Source organism: Saimiri boliviensis, chromosome 12, assembly GCF_048565385.1.
Source record: "Saimiri boliviensis isolate mSaiBol1 chromosome 12, mSaiBol1.pri, whole genome shotgun sequence".
Lineage (NCBI taxonomy): Eukaryota > Metazoa > Chordata > Mammalia > Primates > Cebidae > Saimiri > Saimiri boliviensis.
The window spans coordinates 23,519,630-23,543,031 of NC_133460.1; the positions used below are offsets into that span (position 1 = coordinate 23,519,630).

Sequence of the window (23,402 nt, forward strand, 5' to 3'; positions counted from 1 at the left end):
TAGAATAGAGAATTTAAAAAAATGGTTATAGAAAACAATTTTGCGTGGAATGCTAGATGGCCAAGCCTCAGTCTTTGGTTCCGTTTAACCCTTGCCTCATTTGTCAACAGTGAAAAATTAGTTTGGTCAGAAGAACCATCTGGAAACACACCAGCTTCTGCTACCTTCATGCTAATTGTTAGAAAAAGATTAACCAGTGTGAACATTGTCATCTGTTAATTCCTGGGACTGTTTTCTTCCCAATGGACTGTTTGTTGGTAGACTAAACCCCCACAGCTCAAAGCTGAAATGCATCATCAGTCCTGGTCGGCCGTCCTGGTCATGGTTGAGCTGATCTGGAAAAGCTGCACCTTCTTGCAGAAGATCAGCTGATCTGCTATCCCACCCTAAATCTTAGCCTGAGGTATATTTGGCTGCTCAGAGCAAAGAAGCAGTTTTTTTTTTTTTTTTTTGAGACGGAGTTTCGCTCTTGTTACCCAGGCTGGAGTGCAATGGTGCCATCTTGGCTCACCGCAACCTCCGCCTCCTGGGTTCAGGCAATTCTCCTGCCTCAGCCTCCTGAGTAGCTGGGATTACAGGCACGCATCACCACGCCCAGCTAGTTTTTTGTATTTTTAGTAGAGACAGGGTTTCACCATGTTGACCAGGATGGTCTCGATCTCTCGACCTCGTGATCCACCCGCCTCGGCCTCCCAAAGTGCTGGGATTACAGGCTTGAGCCACCGCGCCCGGCCAAGAAGCAGTTTTAAGAGCAGAAATGTAGAGGAAATCTAGAAAACCATCTTGATACAGATTTGTCCCATGATGTGAAGGGAGAGCAGACAACCCACTTCACTTATTCAGCAATCTCTGTCACTGTGGTGACCAACTTCTACCTGTTCCATAGTCTTGAACTGCTCAGGAACTGGGAATTCATTAAAGTCACCACCTTCTGTAGGAATGAGAATGTTCCTCTCAGAAGATTTGGCACTGACTATGTCACAATCCAGGGAATTCTTGCTCAGGTAAGCATGGCAGCCATCTGTTTTGTTGATGGAAATGTTTGGCACTTTACCCATTACTTGAACTTTGACATCCCTACTGTTGATTATCTCCACAATGCCCACCATGTCATTGAATACCGGACCCAATTTCTTACAGTTATCTTCTGTAATGGAGTTAATTTTGCCCTTGATTTGCAATGTCGTGCTGACACACTTGTGTATGTAAGCCATCTGCTTCAGCTCTGTGTCATCAATCGCCAGGTTGGAAACATTTTCCTGATTTTCCACTCTCCACTTCTTGCCCTCCAGTTCAAGTACAGCTGGCTCCTTTATGGCTGATTTGGGGTTTAGGTACAGAGAATGGTTTGGGGCCACTGTGTACCGGACCACTCTAAGCCTTCAGAGCAGGGTTCTTGTGAGTCTTCATGTCATCAGATACATGTTTCAGGGCACGTGTGATACTCTCCCCCGAATTAATCTGCACAAACAGTGCTGAGAGGGAAACAGACTCATCTGAGCCTGACCTGGTAGAGACTGGGGGAGGCCGGGGGCCTGATCCAGCCGAGGGTCCAGATGGTAGTCCCTCAGTTCTTTTACTACAGGCTCCATTTTGCTTCAGGCCAGTCTGGCGGCATGGAACTCCTTAATGTAAGCCTGTATACGTAAATAAGTTTTGACCCAGTCTACGTAATTCTTATCCACATCTTTGTACTCTGATGACTCGGTTTGTATAAAACACGGCAGCATCATTTCTCTCACATAAAGACCAGACTTAGGAGCCATAGCCACCCAGCCCAGGGCCTGGATACTTTTGCTAATAGCTGACAGGTGATTTAACAACTTGCTCCTCAGTTCTTCTCCTGAAAGGTTATCACTTCTTTGATCTGCTCTGAGATGGGTACCAACAAATAGAAAAGCTTATTACCTGCCAGCTGTTGACACTGAGAAGCTGTAGCCAAGAGAGCTCGCTCCAATTTCAAACCCCTGTGGAACATCTCCGCATGTTTCTGCACTTCTCCCCCAATCTCCTTACTGATCTTCAAGTACTCTTGCCATAGGACTGGCAAGCAGCGAATCAAATGCCTGCACAGATGGAGCTGCTCCTGCTTCTGAAGGACTGTCTCCATACCCACGGTGCATATCAGAGGTATGGGATACTGCTTCCAGGTGGCCCACTGCCCTCTCCAATCTTTTTACCAGATTTTGCATGTCAGCCACCACCTCCGGACTGCGATCAGTCGCTCTCCACTTCTCGCACGTTCACTTTTGAAAGATTCGCAGGTGATGCCAACCTGCTCTGAGCATGGAGCCTCTAAGACCCCTGAGCGGCCCAGACTACGTTTCCCAGAGGCCTCCGCGGCCGCAACCACTTCCGCTTCCGGTCCTGCCCGCCTCCGCGTGGGGCGAGGGCTGCATCAGCCCCTGGCAGGTTGCTACCGTTGGGACCGCGTGGCGTGGTCGCTGTCTCTCTGGGCGTGCAGCTCCGCAGCCTTGCCGGCTCGACTTGGTTTGTGAGCGGCCACCCCAAGCTGGGTCTCTGAAGCCTCGGGTCCCTGGCGGGTGCTCCCCGCCTTTCCGGGGGGCGGGTCGAGGGGCGAGCCGGGGTGGGAGGGGACGGCAGCGGTGGGCAGGGCCCACCTGCAGTGGCTGCGCTAAGTAGAGCGACCGCCCGAAGCCGGTGCATTACAGAGCGCGCGAGGCTTGCGCCCGGGACGACAGATTGGGCCACTGGCAAGGCCGTCCCCGCGTGCTGCCAAAGGTGCTTGGCGTGGAGTTGGCTGCAGTCCATGCAGCCGTTCTCTTTCCTTTCTTTCCCAGCGTACCCACCCGGACCTGTCTGTCCACCTGTGGAGGGAGCGGGCAGGTGGGGGCCTGGTCCAGAGGGCAGGTTCTAGCTAGGATAGGGCACGGAGAGACTTCCTTATATTTCCTCTCTTCTTTCCCAGATTGACTTACGCAGGATTCTCTTCCCTTGCCTGGGAGGACAGTTCAGGAGACAGATGGCCCCAAGAGCCCAGATCCAGGCAAGTTTGGTTTTTCCATTTCTTGAGAAACCACCTGTTTCAGCAAGGTGGGGTTTATGACTCTTTTCCGGATGATGCCCTGCCCTGTGTGTGGATCAAGCTATCCGAAGTGATCCTGGATGGGTCCCACTATCCTTCATTTCTGTCCTCTCTACCCATTACGTAGTCATTCACCAAGAAGATTATTGCTGCCCATGTTTTTAAAGTGCTAGAAACAGGATAGCACTTTGCAAACTGGCAGACGATGAAAAACATACACATTAGCGTATAAAGACATAGGGCATAAAGATAAGGGTGATGGCAGCACTCTCTTGACGTTTAGTGTGGGGTGGGGTGGGAGGAGTGGAATAGTGGGTACCTTCATTCTTCCTGAAGAATAAATGAGATTTGCATAATCGCTGAGGATACTAGGGGAAAGTGCTGCCTGAATGAGGTCATTATGGCGGAAACATGAACAAACTGGCCTGAGAATGTTGGAAACATTCATTGTCTAGAATCCCAGACTGGAGTTTGCCTTTATCCTGGAGAAAACAAGGTTTTGAAAGATTTCAAGAAGCTGATTAAATAGCTGGTGTTTTGAAAGGAAGTGATAAACATTTGAATATTATACAAGTAAAGAAACTTTTAAAAATTAAAGATCACCCACATTTCTACTGCTCTAACAAGTCAAGTAATTTCATTTGAAATACCTTTTGCATTTTTTGTAAGGCTTACCCATTTTTTCCTTTTAATATTTCATGGCCATTCCAATTTGTTCTAGTTTCATTACCACTTTTTATAGCTTCCTTTTATACTGTACCTTCAACCAGCCCTGGGAGCTTGAGCAAATTCTTCCAACTCTCTGAACCTTTGTGTCTTTAGCTGCAAAATAGATTTTACTTCATATAGTTATGGCAGAAATTTAGAGAGACGATATGTATCTCAGGGTTTAGCACTGTGCCTCATGCATAGTAAGTTGTTACTGTTATGAAAAGCAATTTTTTTTCTTTTCAAAAAAGATTCTGCCCCAGAGTCAGATCATACTCCCTGTAAATTCTCAGATAAAGCTGATCACTTTCCATGTCTTTTCAGAGTTTCTATTTATTTGTTGATTGAACAAAACCTGAACACTTTTGCATGTCAGACACTGTTTTTGACTGGGAGGAAGCAGTGACCCACACTGTCCCCCTTGGAGCTCACATTAGAGAGGGTGCTGACAGTCAGTACAAACCTCTCCTGTCAGGTGGTAAGAAATCCTGTGAAGAAAAATGAAGTGGGTTTCGAGACAGTGGCAGAGGATGGGGTGGAGAAAGAGAAGACCTTTTTGATGAGGTGACATGAAGGGTGGGGTGAGCAGAGGCCAGGCCCTGAGGAAGGAGCAGGACAGGCATGGTCGCACCTTCCCTTAGCGCTCAGCTTTTACTTGTTGGTTCCCATGAGGACAGTTAGAACTGTCAGAAGCTGGCCTTGACCACCTTGCTTCCTTTTCCTGGCATGCCTTCCTCAAGGGTTCCTGGATGAGCAGAATTGGGTTTGGTTTTGCAGAGACTGCTGACATTTGGGGATGTGGCCGTGGCCTTTACCCGAATTGAGTGGAGACACCTGGATGCTGCTCAGCGGGCCCTGTACAGGGATGTGATGCTGGAGAACTATGGGAATCTGGTGTCTGTGGGTGAGGATGGCTTTCTCCTTGACTCAGGATTGACCTGCTGGGCATCTTTGTGTTTTCACAGGGTAAATGGTTTGGGGTATTGAAAAGTCTTAAATCCGGTGTTTGTTTTGTTTTTCTTAAGAGTGGGCTTAGAGGCTGGAGTTTCTGCTCCTTCCACCCCTCAAGAAAGATCAGAGCCATACAGAGTTAAGACGGGCAGCTCTGCCATGCCAGCTAGCACAGTTCTGGAATGCTTCTGTGTCATGATTCATCTGCCTCCTAAAATAGGAGTTTCTTGTCCTCCAGGAGGACTTGGTTTTCTAATTGACTTTGCCCCCTCTGTTTGCTTTACCCCATGAGTTGGGCATCCTGGGTGCCACCCTCTAGGCCTCCCTGACCTGTCCATGCTTCTTGCAGATGCTCATTGACACTGAGGTCTGGGGTGACTGCTTGTGCTTGTAACCACCGTCACATTCCTTTTCATTATTTTTTTTCTTCCTCTAAGATCCCTTTTCTTTATAAACAGGGCTTCTCTCTTCCAAACCAAAACTAATCGCCCAGTTGGAGCAAGGGGCAGAGCCGTGGATGGAGGCGCGAGAGACTCCATCAGGCACGCGTGCAGGTGAGTGGGTGGGAACCATCCCAGCAACAGCTGAGCAAATGGAGCAGTGCAGGGGCTCCTGCTTAGAATGCCCATCTTTGAGAGTCCTGTTGGTGCAGAAGAGCTGGGGCCCTGACCCTGTTTTCTCTTTTGAGGTCATTCTCCTGTCAAGTGGCTGGCCACTTTTCTCCTCAGTCTTTCCGCATTTGGGAGCACTGCTCCCTTCCTGAGGGCATCAGGCCCTTCCATGCCATATCCCAGACCCCAGAAATCCTCAGGCTCTTTATGTGATTTTTCTCTCTGTCTTTCCCTGCATTGTTCAGGCTGTCTTTTGTTTCTTTCTACTTCTGGTCCATTTTCTTTCTTTTATATTTTTTGAGACAAAGTCTTGCCTTGTCACTGAGGCTGGAGTGCAGTCATATCTAATTGCAACCTCAAACTCTGGACTCAAGCCATCCTCCCACTTCAGGCTCTTGAGTAGGAGTAGCTGGACTACAGGCAGGCACCACCATGCTTGGCTAATTTTTGAATTTTTTTGTAGAGATGGAGCTTGCTATATTAGTCATGGCTCGTCTTGAACTCTTGGCCTTAAGCGATCCTTCCACCTTGGCCTCTCAAAGTGCTGGGATTACAGATGTGAGCCATCATGCCTGGCCCCTGTTCATTTTCCATTTCTTACCCACTCTCTCATGTAAGGTAGCTAACTGACTGTATACCACTTCCTAGTGGCAGTGGCAGATTCCAAACATCAGCATGGTTTTCTAGCTCTCAGGTAATTATTTTTGGCAAACACATTGATGGGGAAGCATTTTCTTCCCTTTTCTTATGGATCTTCTTTTATTTCTCTTTTCTACTATCCTTTGCTCTTGGCTGTCATTTTTTTTCTGTGTATACCTTGTATATGTTTCTGTATGTCACTTTCTCTGTGCCATAGTTTATTTCTAAGCCTGAATGTTTCTCTCACCTGAAATATTTATCCTGCCAGTATTTGTTCTTCTAAAACTCTAATTGTCAATTTGCCTCTCATCTTCAGGAGAATGTTTATAATTGTATTTCATGTAAAATGCCAGTAATACATAGTCTTGATTAACCTAGGTTTTTGCCAGTTGTGGGTAGGATGCTTTTGAAGTAATTCCTCTTATTCTTACTATGTTTAACATTTTCCCCCTAAATTCTTGTGTAGATTCTTTATATAGTAACAAAAATCACTCAGTCTTCTATTCTTTGTTCTGTTTTAATTTTGGTTGTGACTTGAAATAGAATGTTTAAAACTTAGATGTAATGAAAACAAGCAATGTTTCCCCTAGTATTTCTTTCATCTACTTAGAGGACTAGTAAATCTTTCTACAAAGACTTTACAGCCATTCAGTATTTTATGTTTTTTGTTTTCTTTTTGTCTGTGTATGTATTTCCCTTTCTGTTAGTTGTTAGACATGCTTATGGTACCATATTCCAATGGTTCAAATGGTATGCAGTCTCCTTCACATACCTTTCTCATCACTCAGTTTTCCTCCCTGGAGGCATCCCTGTGTCAGTTTCTTGTGGAGATTTGCAGATGTGATATATGTTTTGTGAGAGTATCCATGCGTTCTTTAAGCACGTGGTAGCGTAGCATACTCTTTTGCCTCTTACTTTGGTATTTATATCTTAGAAATTATTTCACATGACTATATTGTTTAGAGTTTCTCTCTTTCTTTCTTTTGGAGACAGAATCTTACTCTGTTTTCTTGGCTGAAGCACAGTGGTGTGATCATGGCTCACTACAGCCTTGACCTCCTGGACTCATGTGATCCTCCTGCCTCAGCCTCCTGAGTAGCTGGGACCAGAGAACATGCCACCAAACCAGGCCAATTTTTTTAATTTTTAATTTTGTTTATTCTTAAAATTTTTTTTTGTAGAGATGAGATCTCGCTATTTTGCCCAGGCTGGTCTGAAACGTGTGGCCTCAAGTGATCCTCCTGCCTCAGCTTTCCAAAGTACTGGGATTACAGGCGTGAGCCACCACACCAACCTGTCTTTCTTTTTAATGCCTGCATAGTGTTCCACTTTATGGGTGTTCTATAGTTTATGTAATCAGTTGTCTTTAGTGGACATAATAACTCTGAACAGTGTTGCAGTGATTATCTTAATACACATCAATTCTCTAGTGTACAAGTAAATCTATAGAATAAATTCCTATAAGAATTGTTAAAGGTTAAGTATATTTTCAAATTTGGTGGATATTTCCACTATTCATAGAGATAATACATGTTTACACAGCTAATGACAATGTATGAGTGCCACTCTTATCGTAGCTAGTTAACAGATTATGTTTTGATCCTTGCCAATCTGAGAGGTGAAAGTATTTTACTGTAATTTTAATTTGGCTTTCTCTTATCAGGAGTGTAATTTAGCATGTTTCACCATTTTCAGCAACCCTTGTATTTCTTTTTCTGAGAACTGCCTGTTCCTGTCCTTTGCCCATTTTACTATTAGATTGTTGATCTTTTTATTGTCAATGTGAAGCGTTCTTTATACATTCAAGAAATTAGTTGTATGTCATATCACAGATTTTTTTAAAAAGTTTGTTTTATATCAACTTCTTATTAACAAAGCTAATAATGGACATGTTTGTCTTTGCATCTTTGCATTGTGTCGGGCTTCTCAGTTGAGCTGGCTGTCCAGGTGGAATACACATACCTTGTTATGTAAAGGAAGTATTTCATTCACATCTTTTGTTAAGAAATTTTAGTTTTTAAATCAAGCATGGTTGCTGAATTTTATTAATTGCCTTTTCAAGATATATGGAGATATTTGTCTTTTCCATTTTGATCTGTTTCTATGGTAGATTTTATTCACAATTATCTTGGCCATGACACATTACATCATTCTCTGAATATGACAGAGGATGATTCTGTTTGCTAATCTTTTATTTAAATTTTTGCACTGACGCTTAACTGTATTTACATTTTCTTTTTCATCTGCCATTTTCATTGGACTTTGATTTAATTCTGTAATACTTTCATAAAACACTTTTGGCCTTTCGTATTTTTATCCTTTCGTCTAGTTGAACTCACACGATAGCTGTTCCCTAAAGGTTTGCGTCCTTTGCCCTTTGTTTACCTATTTATTGTGATGGAGAACACAGGGGAGGAATTGGGGTACTTTTCTGACAGTGTTGCCAGTAGTGACTTGTCCAGGTAGATTTTCTCTCTCTATGAAACAGTTTTAGTAATTTACAATTTCCTAAAAGTATCTAGTAATTTAAGGTTACAAGTTATTTGTGTTGAGCAAAGTAGCTTTTTATGATTCTTTTTATAATATCCTCCACATCTTTCATTACTTTTCCTGGTTTCTTACTTTGTCTTTTTCCTATTTCCTGTATTTTCATATTTCCCCTTTATTAGCTCTGTTTTATTTTTTTGAAGAAGAGCATTTGGATATGCTTATTAGTGCTATTGTTTTCTGTCTTTTGAATCTTAAGTTCCTTTTCTCCTTTGCTTTCCTTGGGTTTATTTACTTTTGCCTAAACATTTTAGTTATTCATTCACTGATGTCTCTTCTTTCTTACTTATGTAATATAAATATTTAAAGCCTTAAACTTTGTGTAGTGTATTAGTTGTATTCAGTACGTTATAATATGTAGAGTTTTCATTATCATTTTTTTGGATATTTTGCAATTTGTATTTTGATTTCTCTGATTGAAGTAGTGAGAGATTTATAAGCTAGATTTCCCTTTTCTTTCTTAAAGCCTTTAAAAAATTTAATGCATATGTAGAAAAGCTGATAAAATATGCATACAGCCTAAATTAGTATTTTTAATAAAGTTAATGCCCATGTAAACAAAAGTTAGGTTAAGAAATAGAACTTTGACAATTCCTGAGTAAATCACACCGTGATTCCTCCCAACTATTACCCATTCTTCTCCCCTTGAACTAACACTGTAGTTTATTTTTTCCTGTTTTTAACTTAATATGAATAGAATCATATAGTGCATATAATTTTTTTTGTCTGGCATATGCATAACATTTTCTCAAAATCATTCTTTTTTATTTATTTCTTTGCTGTGGATCAATGCTTCTGAAAACTCTAGCATGCTTCAGAATGCATGCTGCAGTACAGTTGCGAGGCCCCCTGCAGAGTTCTTTATTCAGCAGGTTCTCAGACATGCTGATGCTGGTGCTGGGGGCTGGAGCTCATGCTTGGAAAATCACTGCTCTAGAGTATTTCATTGTGTGATTCTACGGCAGTTTCTCTCTTACATTCAGATGCTTATATGGCATTTTCCAGCTTTTGGCTATTACAAGTGCTGTGAACATTCTTATACATTATTTTTTGGTTCGTATGTGGCTACATTTCTGCTGGGCATGTATTCAGCTTTAGTATATAATGCCAAATAATCTTCCAGAGTTTTGTACTCAGTTATAGTTTTGTCATCAGTATGTGAGAACACTCCTTGTTCCATGGAGTGTTCCTGGCTAGCACTTCCTGTGGTCAGTCTTGTGAAGTTGGTTATTCTGTTGGATGTGCAGTGTGTCTCATTGTGGTTTTCATATCCATGTCCCTGATATCTAATGAGGTTAAAGACATTTTAGGGCTGAACACATGAGCCTGTAATCCCAGCACTTTGGGAGGCTGAGGCGGGCAGATCACCTGAGATCAGGTGTTCGAGACCAGCCTGACCAACGTGGTGAAACTTTGTCTCTACTAAAAATACAAAAAATTAGCTGGGTGTGGTGATGTGTGCCTGTAATCCCAGCTACTTGTGGGGCTGAGGCAGGAGAATCGCTTGAACCTGGGAGGCAAAGGTTGCAGTGAGCCGAGATCGCACCACTGCACTCCAGCCTGGGTGACAGAGTGAGACTCCATTTAAAAAAAAAAATACAAAAAAAAGACCTTTCAGAATGTTTATTGGTCCTTTAGAGCATCTCTGATTGGGCAACTATTTGAAGAGCCTGTTACTGATTACATGTATTATACCATCCCTCTCTTTATGGTTTGTGTTGTCACTGACTGTTAATGTCCTGATGAATAGCTGTTCTTCCTTTTTATGGGCTCAAACAATCCTGTCTCAGCTTCCTGAGTAGCTGAGACTATGGATACATGCTACCATGCTCAGCTAATTAAAAAAATTTTTTTTCTATAGAGATGGAGACTTGCTATGTTGCCCAGGCTGGTCTGGAGCTCGTGGCCTTGAGCCATCCTCCTGCCTCAGCCTCCCAAAGTGCTGGGATTACAGGTGTGAGCCACCATGCCCAGCCCAGTTCTTCCAATTGATCAATATCTTTATTGCCAGTGCTTTTTGTGTCCTGCTTTATTAAAAATGTTTATTTTAAATTATATATTATTAACAATTATTTATTAACATTTATTATTTTTGTGATCCTAATATTTTTTCTTTTCCCAAGATCATGAAGATATTCTTCCGTGTTAAATTCTAGAAGCTTTATTATTTTTTGTTTATGTTTATATTTACCATCCTCTTAGAATGGATTTTTGTGCATTGTATGAGGTAGGGTTTATATTTATTTTTTCCTCCTAAAATATGCTAATGCAGAGCCTCCCCTTCCTCACTGCTTCGCAAGGCCACCCTCGTCATAGAACAGGTGTCCATATGTGTCTTCACGTTTCCAGCTTTACAATCAGTACCTTGAAATTTTCTCTAGTTGATCATTATACATTAAACACATATCCCATCAAAGGCCATTGGAATAATCCGGCTGTTTCTGACTGTGTTCCCCTTCAACTTGCATTTCCTGGCCAGACATGGTGGCTCACACTTGTAATCCCAGCACTTGGGAGGCTGAGGTGGGTGAATCACCTGAGGTTAAAAATTCGAGACCAGCCTGACCAACGTGGAGAAACCCCGTCTCTACTAAAAATGTAAAATTAGCTGGGCATAGTAGCACATGCCTGTAATCCCAGCTACTCAGGAGGCTGAGGCAGGAGAATCACTTGAACCCCAGAGGCAGAGGTTGTGGTGAGCTGAGATCGCACCATTGCACTCCAGCCTGGGCAACAAGAGTGAAACTCCATCTCAGAAAACAACAACAACAACTTGCATTTCCTTGAAAAAAAAAATAAGTCTTATTTCTAATATTTGTGGTGTGGAATTTCTCCCCAGACTACTAAGTATAAATACATATGTATGTGTATATGTCTTTAGGTATAGATAAATACAACTTATGTTTAACAGAAAAGTGCATTTAGATAAACGAATTGGTTGGTGATTGTTAATTTTACTACAAGTTTGGCTGTATTCGTTTTTAGAATGTTTTTGTCTGAATCATTTTGTTTTGTCTCTCTTGGGTCTGGTGTCTGTACTTTTGTAAAAGGCCAGAGAAGATTCACATAGTTAACCCATTGATTGATATGTTCTTCTTCTTCTTTTTTTTTTTTTTTTTTTTTTTTTTTTGAGATGGAGTCTTACTCCGTTGCCCAGGCTAGAGTGCAGTGGCACAATCTTGGCTCACTGCAACTTCTGCCTCCTGGGTTCAAGAGATTCTTCTGCCTCAGCCTCCCAAATAGCTGGGATTACAGGCACATGCCACCACGCCCGGCTAATTTTTGAATTAATAGTAGAGACGGGGTTTCACCATGTTGGCCAGGCTGGTCTTGAACTCCTGACCTCAAGTGATCCACCTGCCTTGGCCTCCCAAAGTGCTGGGATTACAGGCGTGAGCCACCATGCCTGGCCTAGGTATGTTGTTTTATAGATATGTTGAAAGTGTAGGTTATAGTAAAATCTTTTTGGACTGAGACTATTTTGGTTCCTTGAATATTTTTTCAATTTTTTTTCCTCTGAGCAATTAAATTTTGGTTCATTGTTAAATCGTCACAGAGAAATGTTTTTCTCAAGTTCTTGGGGACATCATAATATTCTCAAATATACCACCTGCAGAAATCTACCCTAGTAGTAATTATAGATTGCTTTGTGACTCTGGTCTTTCTCCTCAGTTTTGTGTTTATTCTCACTTTGTCTTTTTTCTTTTTTGGCTGTTTTCTGTGTTGTCTTCCTAACTTGGGAACTTCTTAGGTGCTCACTGCATTCTTTAAATGCAGTGTTTATAGTATAGATTATTTTCTTTAAAATCATATTTACTTATCCTGCCCTTAGTCTGGCCATCTTTTCACAGTTAGCCAAGAATCACCAGTGGTACACATTAATAACCTTTAGTTATGTAGAATAGGACATTATTCAAGTCCTTGCACAACTCTTACTTTCAGCATTTCAACATAAAGAACATTTGAACTTTTAAAATTTTCTTTCAGTCCCGGATTACTGGTTTGAAACAAAGATGTCAGCCCTAAAGCAAAGCACTTCTGAAGGATCTGTTCTGGGAGAGCGAATGAAAAGTGTCATGAGGGAAAAAGGCCTGGACTGGGAGGGCAGAAGCTCCACAGAGAAGAACTATAAATGTGAGGAATGTGGGAAAGTCTTTAAATACAACTCATCCTTCATTAGCCACCAGAGAAATCACACCAGCGAGAAACCACATAAGTGTAAAGAATGTGGGATCGCCTTTATGAACAGTTCATCCCTTTTAAATCACAGTAAGGTTCATGCAGGCAAGCAGCCTTATAGATGTGTTGAATGTGGGAAGTTCCTGAAGAAGCACTCAACCTTTATCCACCATCAGAGGATTCATTCTAGGGAGAAACCCCACAAGTGCATAGAATGTGGAAAAGCTTTCAGAAAGAACTCAATCCTTTTAAGTCATCAGAGAATTCACACTGGCCAGAAACCCTACAAATGTAATGACTGTGGGAAAGCCTTTGCTCAGAATGCAGCCCTTACTCGTCACGAAAGAATACATAGTGGAGAGAAGCCTTTTAAATGTAATGAATGTGGGAGAGCTTTCAGGGATAACTCAACTGTGTTGGAACATCAGAAAATCCATACTGGTGAGAAGCCATATCAGTGTAATGAATGTGGGAAAGCCTTTAGGAAGAGCTCAACTCTTATCAGTCACCAAAGAATGCATACTGGAGAGAAACCCTATCACTGCAGTAAATGTGGAAAATCTTTCAGATACAGCTCATCCTTTGCTGGTCATCAGAAAACTCATAGCGGAAATAAACCCTATCAGTGTCATGACTGTGGGAAGGCGTTTACAAAGAGCTCAACCCTTACTGGACATCAGAGAATTCATACTGGAGAAAAACCCTATCACTGTAAGAAATGTGGGAAAGCCTTTCGGCATAGCTCAGGCCTTGTTGAACATCAGAGACTCCATACTGGGGAAAAACCTTATAAATGTAATGAATGTGGGAAAGCTTTTCCCCAAAGTTCAGCCCTTAAACAGCATAAGAAAATTCATAACCAAGAAAGAGCCATTGAATGTAGTTAGTGTGGTAAATTGTCCAGAGTAGTTTATTCCTTCTGACCATCATGGAGGAGATATTAAATAAATTATGTGTTTAACAGAAATATTCTGTGTACTTCTGAGAGAACATCTCACTTGTGAGGATATTCATTGTGAGGTTCATACCAGTGAAATTTGAAGAACCTAAATGTATGTCAGTATGGAAATAGTTATAGCATACTGTGTGGTGACTGAAAAGAATGAGGTGGAGTTGTAAATACTATACAAAGCCAGGCATGGTGGCACATGCTTGTAGTCCCAGATACTTGGGAGGCTGAGGCAGGAGGACTGCTTGAGCCCAGGTGTTTGAGTCTGTAATGCACCATGATTGTGCCTGTGAATAGCCACTGCACTCCAACCTGGGCAACACAGCAAGACTCCATCTCTAAAAATAAGTAAAAAAATCCAACAGTAGAAATATCCCCATGATACCTTGTTAAATTAAAGAAGCAAGTTGCAGGAAATCTATATTATATACAATAAAAAAGACCTGGAAAAATAAAGACCAAACTTAACAGCAAGTATCTTTTTTTTTTTTTTTTTTTTTTTTTTTTTTTTAAGAGACTAGCTCTCACTCTGTCACGAGGCTGGAGTGCCATATGATCGTTGCTCACTGTAGCCTTGAACAACTCTCCCACTCCAGTCTCTGGACTAGCTGGGGCTATAGGCATGTGCCACCATATTGAGCTAACAGCAGTTATCTTTGAGGAGGATGTGGTATAGGTTGAGCATCCATAATCAGAAAGTCTGAAATCTGAAGTGCTCCAAAATCCAAAACTGTCCTAAGCACCAACAGGGGCAGAATTCCACACCAGACCTTATGTGATGGATTGCAGTTAAAATGCATTCCCATGATTCCTTATTATGTGTGTACAAATACTGCAAAGTCCAAAAAAGTCTGAAATCCTAAATACTTCTGGTCCCATGCATCTCAGACGAGGAATACTCAATCTTTATTGGTATGATGAAGTGAAATTTTGACTTTGGTTGTGTTCTTTGAAATGCAATATTTAATCAAGCATCATTCATGTATCTTCCATAACTCAGTATAGTTATCTTCCTACTCAGAAGTCATAAAAATAAGACAGATGCCACGTAGAAACTAAAAGCTTTCAGTTTCTACAACTAGAGGCTTCACAGTATTAAAATACAAAGGGCTAGAGCTGGACAAAATATTACCATCATCATATTTAGCAGATAACACTTAGAATATCTAGAGAGTCCTTGAAAATACATAAATATAAAAATTCCAGTGGAGAAATGGTCTGGGATATGAATGTACGGTTGTCAGAAAACGAAATATAAATGATTATTTATGCCTACCAACTTCAACCCTTTGATCTAACATTTCTACTTAAAATCTAATTAAAAAGTAAAGGTGGTCTTTACAGAATTGTAGTAATGAAGAGGTGATCATTGCAATGTCAATCATAAGGGCAATGTGTAAATTAAGATACATGCATCTTTGGACTACCATGCAGTCACTCAACATTTTATTAAAAGGCAGTCCTTTAATTAATTAATATTTGGTGAGTTAGACTTTTATGAGCTGACAGGGAAAGCTGTTTATGACATCAAGTTGGAAAAGATCCAAAGTAAGGCTGGGCACGGTGGCTCACGCCTATAATCCCAGCACTTTGGGAGGCTGAGGCGGGTGGATCGTGAGGTCAAGAGATCGAGACCATCCTGGTCAGCATGGTGAAACCCCATCTCTACTAAAAATACAAAAACTAGCTGGGCATGGTGGCACACGCCTGTAGTCCCAGCTACTCGAGAGGCTGAGGCAGGAGAATTGCCTGAACCCAGGAGGCGGAGGTTGCAGTGAGCTGAGATCGCGCCATTGCACTCCAGCCTGGGCAACAAGAGCAAAACTCCATCTCAAAAAAAAAAAAAAAAAAAAGAAAAAGAAAAAGATCCAAAGTAAAGAATAATGGTATAGTACTTCTTTTATATAGTCAATTCATTACCTGAATGTTTTGTGATAAAAATATATCATGGATATAGTTCAAAATGTAAAAGAAATAAAGCAAACTTAGAGAAGAGTGTTATAAAATAGAAAAGAAAGGATCTAAATATTCAACTTACGGTTGAAAAGGGCCAGATTTAATCAAGAGAAGCACAGTCGCACACACATACATGATTGTTAGTGAGAACTGGTTAAGCTGCTTTGGATAATAGTTTGGCAACATGAATGTAAATTTCCTGAATGTATGTTCTCGTTGACCCAGAAATGCCACCCTCAAACATTTAAGGAAATAATTTGACTAACTTACAGAGTTTGTATTGCTCATCATCACTGATTTTATAATATCCTGGAAAGGGGTGGGAGAAACATCTACGTAGAGAAATGTTTAAAGAAGTTATAAAACTCTGATTGGCTAGTATCCCAGTTACTATGGATGCATAATACACCATCACACACTTAATTGCCAATTTTTTATGCTCACAGACTGTGAGTGAAGGATTTAGAAAGGGCACAGCTTTGTAACTCCATGATGTCTGGGGTTTCACTTGGGAAAACTCAAGGCTAGAATTGACAGTTGGTCAGTGGAGTCATCTGAAGTGGCCACACAATGGTAGACACAAGTGACTACTGAGCAGTTGAAGTGAGGCCAGTCTGAATGGCGACTAGTGTGTTGATTGAAAATAGTACTGCAAGTATAAAATGTGCATCAGATTTTGAAGACTTTGTACAAAAAAACCCTAAACTATCTTAATGGTTTTTATACTGATTATATTTTGGATATGTTAGGTTAAACTAAATGTATTTCTAAAATTGATTTTTAAAGTGACTACTAGAAAATTTAAATTTACATATGCAGCCTACATGTATGGTTCACATGTTTCCATCAGACAACACAACTGAAGGCTCCATCACAAATTGGGTGGTCGATGCTCTTGACTGGGACCTCAGCTAGGGCGATTGCATATGAACATCTACATGTGACCTTTTTATGTGGTTGCATGGGCCTCCTCAGCATAGTTGCCTGGGTTCTGGAGAACCAGGCAGAGAAAACGTTATTGCCTCTTGTGACCTAGCATCAGAAATAACAGCATCTCGGCCAGGCATGGTGGGTCATGCCTGTAATCCCAGCACTTTGGAGGCTGAGGTGGGTGGATTGCTTGAGCCCAGGAGTTCAAGACCAGCCTGGGCAACTTGGTGAAACCCTGTCTGTACAAAAAAAATTTTTTTAATTAGCCAGGTCTGGTGGCGCATACCTGTGGGGCTGGGGAGGCTGAAGTGGGAGGATTGCTTGAACCTGGGAGACGGAGGTTACAGTGAGCCAAGATTGCACCATTGCACTCCTGCCTGGGTGACTGAAGTGAGGCTCTGTCTCAAAAAAAAAAAAAAAAAGCATCTCTTTCTCCATAGTCAAGTCTATCCAAACTCAAAGGGGAAGGAATGTAGACCATGCTTCTTGGGAGGAGTATCAGAGTCACACTGCCAGAAGAGCGTATTTTACGGAATATATTATTGCAATAATTTTGGAAAATATGATTTACCATGGAATGTGATACAAACATTAAAAAGATAAAATGGAGACATTAGATGAAGAAATAGGTTATAGAACAGTATCTGAAAGCTTGTGGTAGCAATTTAGAAGTATAAGCTTTGGAGTCAGGATGCAAGATGTAGCTTACCTCTTTACATACTTTGTGAAACCACTGGCTAGTTACGTAGCCTGTTGAATCATCTACGATGTACAGATAAAAAACCTAGTTTTGTTTAAAAGAGGTAATTTTTAAATTGCTTAGCTAAATACCAGATGCAAAGTGCAAGGTAAATGTTAGCTTGTGCTGTTAGTGATACTCATTTCTGTTTAAAAATATATATGCATATGTACCTCCTATATATTTTTTAAAAATATAAAATTGAAATTTCTGCATAAAAATATAAAATTAAAAAAATTTCTCATATATATATATATATATATATATATATATATATATGAGAGGTCTCTGACAGAATTGATTAAAGATCTCAAAAGAACATTCTCCACCATTATCTATATCGCGTACACAAGGCTCAAGAGGGGCCAATGGTTTTACTTGCAGTCAAACACCATGAACAAGGCCTGGGTACTGGCTTGTCTTATTGAGGAAACCTACATTAACATATAAAAACTAATAAAATATTTCAAAATAGTAATGATAATTATAGGATTTTTGGTCACATATTTCATTTAAGAAGTTTTCATTATAAAAGGAAAGGATGTTTATTCAAAATGGGGCAAGACAGAACAATAAAAGCTGACTGATATTCCTCATGAGCATAGAAGCAAAAATCCTGAATAGAATATGAGCAGATAAAAATCCAGCAATATATAGAAAGAATCATGATCATGTGGGGTTACAGCTGGTTCAGTGTTTGGAAATCAATCAATGTAGTCTCCATTAAGAAAGATTAAAGGCCAAAGAGGAAAAACCATCTGACCATACCAATTGATGCAGGGAAGCATTTGACAACATATAACATCCATTCGTGATACAAGCTCTCAGGAAGCTAGGAGGAGTAGGGAGGAAGTTCCTCAACCTCATAAAGGGCAACTTTGAAAAAACTAGTTCCTCATACTTAATGGTGAAAGACCAAATATTTTCCCTGTAAGATCAAAACAAGGTTAGGATGTCTGCTGTCACTACTCTTATTTAACATAGGACTGGCAATCCTGTCCAGTGCAATAAATCAAGAAAAGGAAATAGAAAGCATACATATTATAAAGGAAAGAGTGTAACTGTCTCTGTGTGTGAAGGATATGATCGAATATGCAGAACATAACAAAGGAAGCTGTAAAAGGCAAAAACCCGGCTGGCTCATGCCTGTAATCCCAGCACTTTGGGAGGCCAAGGCAGGTGGATTGCATGAGACCAGGAGTTCGAGACCAGCCTGGGCAGCATTGTGAAACCCCATCTGGATAAAATTACAAAAATTAACCAGGCATGATAAGACTCTTAAAAAAAAAAAAAAAAAAAAAAAGCAAAATCCAAGAACTTATAAGTGAGTTTAGCTAGCAAGATTATAGGATCCAAGATCAAACACAAAAGTTATTTCTATACACTAGCAATGTGCAACTGAAAACTGAGCTTAAAAACAATGTCATTTGCAATAGTTTATAAAATTATGAAATCCTTAGGTATAAATCAAAACATGCATAGGGCCTGTACTCTGAGAACTATAAGATACTGATGAAAGAAATAAAAGACCTAAATAAACAAGAGACATGTCATATTCATGGATGGGAAGATTCACCATAGTCAAGTTGTCAATTCTTCATAAGTTGATCTTTAGATTTAACCAAGTATCAGTCAAAATCCTGGAAGGGTTGTTTTGTAGATGTAGGCAAGTGGATTCTAAAGCCTTGTCCAAGGCAAAGGAACTGAACTAGCTAAACCAAATTTTCACCAAACTGGAAAATCTTGGACTCACATGACACAATTTAAGACTCTAAAGATACTGTAATCAAGACTGTGGTATTGGTGGAGGTTTAGAAATATACATCAGTGGAACAGAATAGAGAGTCTAGAATGGACCCACAGAAATATGACTAGTTAAAAAATTTTAAAGACGGGTGCAAAAACAGTAGAGAAAGCATAGCCTTTTCAACAAATGATATTGGAGCATTTAGACATGCATTAAAAATAGTCTTTGACCTAAACCTCACGCCGAACACATAGATTAACTCAGAAAGGATTACAGAGCAGAAAGTAGAGCACAAAACTAAAAATTTTAGAAGCAAACATAGGAGAAAATCTTCATGATCTGGGTTAGGTACAGAATTTTTCGACATAACAGTAAATCCATAATCCATGCAGGAAAAAATTGATATGCTGGAGCTCACAATTCTGGAAGCTAAGTCCAATATTAAGTTTCTGGCGTCTAGTGAGGAACTTCTTGCTATGTCATCCCATGGTGGAAGATGAGAGGGTGAGAGAGAAAGTGAAAGCGAAAGTAAAAGGGAGTTTAGTTCCCTCCTTTTATGACAAACTCCCTGCAATGCTAACAGCATTCACTGTACCCGCATGGCCTTATCTCTCATTAGGCCTCACCTCCCCAAACTTGCATTGGGGATAAGTTTCCAACACGTAATTTTTGGGGAACAAATTCAAACCACAGTAACAATAACATATTTGAGATAAATTTAACAAAATAAATATGAGACTTGTACACTGGAAACTACAACCATTCCAGAGAGAAATTTTCAAAATTCTAAATAAATATAGGGATACTCCACATTAATGGACTCGAGGCTTAATATTTTAAAACTGCAAAACTCTTTAAATTGATCTATAGGTTCAATGCAGTGCCTATCACATTTGTAGCAGGATTATTCTGAACAATTGACAAACTGATTCTGAAATTTATACCAAAATAATTGAGAATGGTCAAAACAATCTTGAAAGAGAGCAAAGAACAAAATTCACCCCAGTTTCAGAGCTTACTATACAACACTAAGGGGAAAAACAAACATTTCCATCTGCTCTCACATCACGATGACAATCAACATAGAAGACTTCCGTGACCAAATGTGTGGGGGATTTTTCCTGACACATAGTGTCAGATCCCACAGGTTGAGGGCTCAACCCTGTAAGTCTGCCTGTACCCCCTCAGAGGCCAGGTGAATCTGGAGGCATTCGGGAGATAAGCCCTGGCCTCTGGAACTTCTGACCCACCAGCTTCAAGTTGGGGCTCCCACAATCACCTCTTTGGGTTCTGTTTATATAACTGCTGTCACTACACAATTAATTTGCTAGAGCAGCTCACAGAACTCAGGAAAATGCATCCTTACATTTATTGGTTTATTCTAAAGGATATTACAAAGGAAACTAATGAAGAGGTGCCTAGGTTGAGGCATGTGGGAAGGGGTATGGAGCTTTCATACCCTCCGGGAGTGTGCCACCCTCTAGAACCTTCATAGGTTTTGCTATCTGGAAGCTCTCTGAAACCTGTTCTTTTAGTTATTATGGAGGCTTCATTACATAGGCACGATTGATTAAACCACTGGCCATTGGTGATCAATATAACCTTCAGCCCCTCAACCCTCTCCAGAGGAGATGGGCCTGAAGGGCCCAACCCGGTAATCCTCCCTTGGTCTTTATGGTGACAGCCCCATTCTGAAGCTACCTGGGGGGCTGCCAATGCATTAACATACAATAAGACATCACTTTGGTGTTTCTAAGGGTTTTAGGAGTTGTATGCTAGGAAATGAAGTTGAAGACCAATTATATCTTTCACAATGTCACAGCTACTAAGTTAATGAAGACAATGTGATCACAGCTTAAAATTAGACATATAGACCCATCAAACAGGATTGAGATTCTAGAAATAAATACTAGAATGTTTTTGGTCAGTGGATTTTTTTTTTTTTCAGACAGGATCTCACTCAGTTGCTGAAGCTGGAGTGCAGTGGTAAGATCACAGCTCACTGCAGCCTCAACCTCTCGGGCTCAAGTGATCCTCCCACCTCAGCCTCCTGAGTAGGTGGGACTATAAGGCATGTGACACAATGCTGGCTAATTTTTAAATCTTTTTGTAGAGATAGGGTTCTCCTATGTTGTGAAGGCTAGCAAGCAATCCTCCTGCCTTAACCTCCCAAAGTGCTGGGATTGTAGGTGTGAGCCACCACGCCCACCATCAGGGGATTTTTTTTTTTTTTTTATGGGCTCAAGTGATCTCTGTAGTCCCAGCTATTTGGGAGGCTGAGACGGAAGGATCACCTGAGCTCATTATCAATGGATTTTTGACAGATGTGCCAAGGCAATTCCATGTGGGGAAAGGATAGTTTTTTTCAACAAATGATGCCGAAATAATTGGATATACTCATGTAAGAAGGATAAGTTTAGTCATTTCTCGTCATACATAAAAATCAAGAAAGATCATTGACCTAAATATAAGAAGTATAACTATAAATTTGGTTTGGGATGTACAGGGGAAGGGAAAACTTCCCCATTGCCCTCTGAAAGTTTGCTGAAAATCACTGACAAAAGGCAGACTGATAGAAAAGGCATGCACATTTATTTGATCATAGTTTTACTTGAAATAGGAGCCTTCAGAATGAAGACTCAAAGATACAAGTGATCAGGCACATTTTTATGCTCAGGTTCAACAAAATATGGACAGCCATTTAGGAATCTGATAGCATGAAAAGGGTGTGATCTGATACTGATCGACTGAATGGGGAAAGGAGAAACAGCAGGGCCTGTCTATCTAGATTGTTGATGGCCTCCCTAAACATGCATTCCTTCCTTCTGGCTCTCAGGCAGGACCCTCTCTGGAATGGGGGTCTTAGGACATACCGTTAAACAAGTAGGTCACATCGTTTTTTTATGACCTGTTTTTGTACAGAAAGGTATGGGAAATTTAGAGTAATGTGTTTAGGTTTTAATCCTGGCTTTGGAGAAAAGGAGTTCTGGTTTCTATGACCTGTTGGGGAAGAGGGATTCTAATTTCTATGGCTAGCCTAAAGGAAGAATGAGGGGCCAGAGGCAGAAAGGGTAACGGAAAGAGAGAGCTGCTTCTGTGACCTTCATTTTCAGATCATTTTCTGAGACCTTACAAGACAATCAATTCTTAGATATGGCATCAAAAGTAAAAGTGATAAGGAAAAAAAGAGACGGATAACTTGGACTTTATTCAAATTAAAATTACTTTTATTTCAAAAGACACCATTTAGAAAGTCACAGACTGGGAGAAAATATTTATGAATCATATATTCAATATAGGATTGTAGCCAACAATATACAAATAACTCTAGCAACCCAGTTATTATTTATTTATTTATTTGAGACAGTCTCTCACTCTGTCACCAGGCTGGAGTGCAATGGTACAATCTCAGCTCACTGCAACTTCCACCTCCCGGGTTGAAGCGATTCTCTTGCCTCAGGCTCCCGAGTAGCTGGGATTAAAGGCGTGTGCCACCACTGTGTTTTCAATAGAGACAGGGTTTCGCCATGTTGGCCAGTATGGTCTCGAATTCCCGACCTCAGGTGATCCGCCCGCCTCAGCCTCCCAAAGTGCTGGGATTACAGGTGTGAGTCAATGTGCCCGGCCCCAATTATTAAACTAGACAGATGTTTAAAAATAGTTAAAAGATATGAATGATCAAGGAAGTGAAAAGACAGCCCATAGAATGGCAGAAAATCTTTGCAAATCATTTGTCTGATAAGGGACTTGCATCTTGAGTATATAAAGAACTCTTTTTTTTTTTTTTTTTTTTTTTTCTTTTAAGACAGAGTCACACTCTGTCACCAGGCGCTAGACTGGAGTGCAATGGCGCGATCTCGGCTCACTGCAACCTCCACCTCCTGGGTTCAAGCAATTCTCCTGCCTCAGCCTCCGGAGTAGCTGGAACTACAGGCACACGCCACAACGCCTAGCTAATTTTTTGTATTTTTTAGTAAAGACGGGGTTTCACCATATTTACCTGGATGGTCTCAATCTCTTGACCTTGTGATCTGCTCACCTCGGTTTCCCAAGGTACTGGAATTACAGGGGTGAGCCATTGCGCCCGGCCAAGAACTCTTACAATTCAGTAATACAAAGACGTTTTGCTGGGACCGGTGGCTGATGCCTGTAATCCCAGCACTTTGAGAGGCCTAGGTGGGAAGATAGCTTGAGTCCAGGAGTTTGAGACTGGGCAACATAGTGAGACCTTTCCCTGCCGTCTCTACAAAAATAAATAAAATAAGATAAGATAAAATAAAATAAAATAAATAAATAAATAAAGGGGAAAAAAGTAGTCAGGTATGGGGTGTGGTGGCAGGCACTTGTAGTCCCAGCTACTCAAAAAGGTGAGGTGAGAGGATTGCTTGAGCCCAGGAGTT

General features: G+C 40.8%; 1 protein-coding gene and 1 pseudogene across 4 annotated transcripts; one reads left to right on the forward strand and one right to left on the reverse strand.

Annotated features, from left to right (window-relative positions):
- Positions 1-642: 642 nt before the first annotated feature.
- Positions 643-2,281, reverse strand: LOC101033392 (adenylyl cyclase-associated protein 1-like; annotated as a pseudogene).
- A 100-nt stretch (positions 2,282-2,381) lies between these two features.
- ZNF485 (zinc finger protein 485) lies at positions 2,382-14,103 on the forward strand. Of its 4 annotated transcripts, none has more exons than XM_003930010.3 (5): positions 2,382-2,490; positions 2,930-3,007; positions 4,532-4,658; positions 5,164-5,259; positions 12,490-14,103. In XM_003930010.3, exons 2-5 carry the CDS (start codon positions 2,984-2,986, stop codon positions 13,566-13,568), a joined length of 1,326 nt encoding a protein of 441 aa, XP_003930059.2. In that variant the 5' UTR covers positions 2,382-2,490; positions 2,930-2,983; the 3' UTR covers positions 13,569-14,103. The 4 variants fall into 4 exon arrangements, with proteins under 4 accessions (XP_003930059.2, XP_074238196.1, XP_074238197.1 ...); XM_074382095.1 differs by having other exon boundaries at positions 2,385-2,494; XM_074382096.1 differs by lacking the exon at positions 2,382-2,490 and adding an exon at positions 2,613-2,742.
- The last annotated feature ends 9,299 nt before the right edge of the window (positions 14,104-23,402 follow it).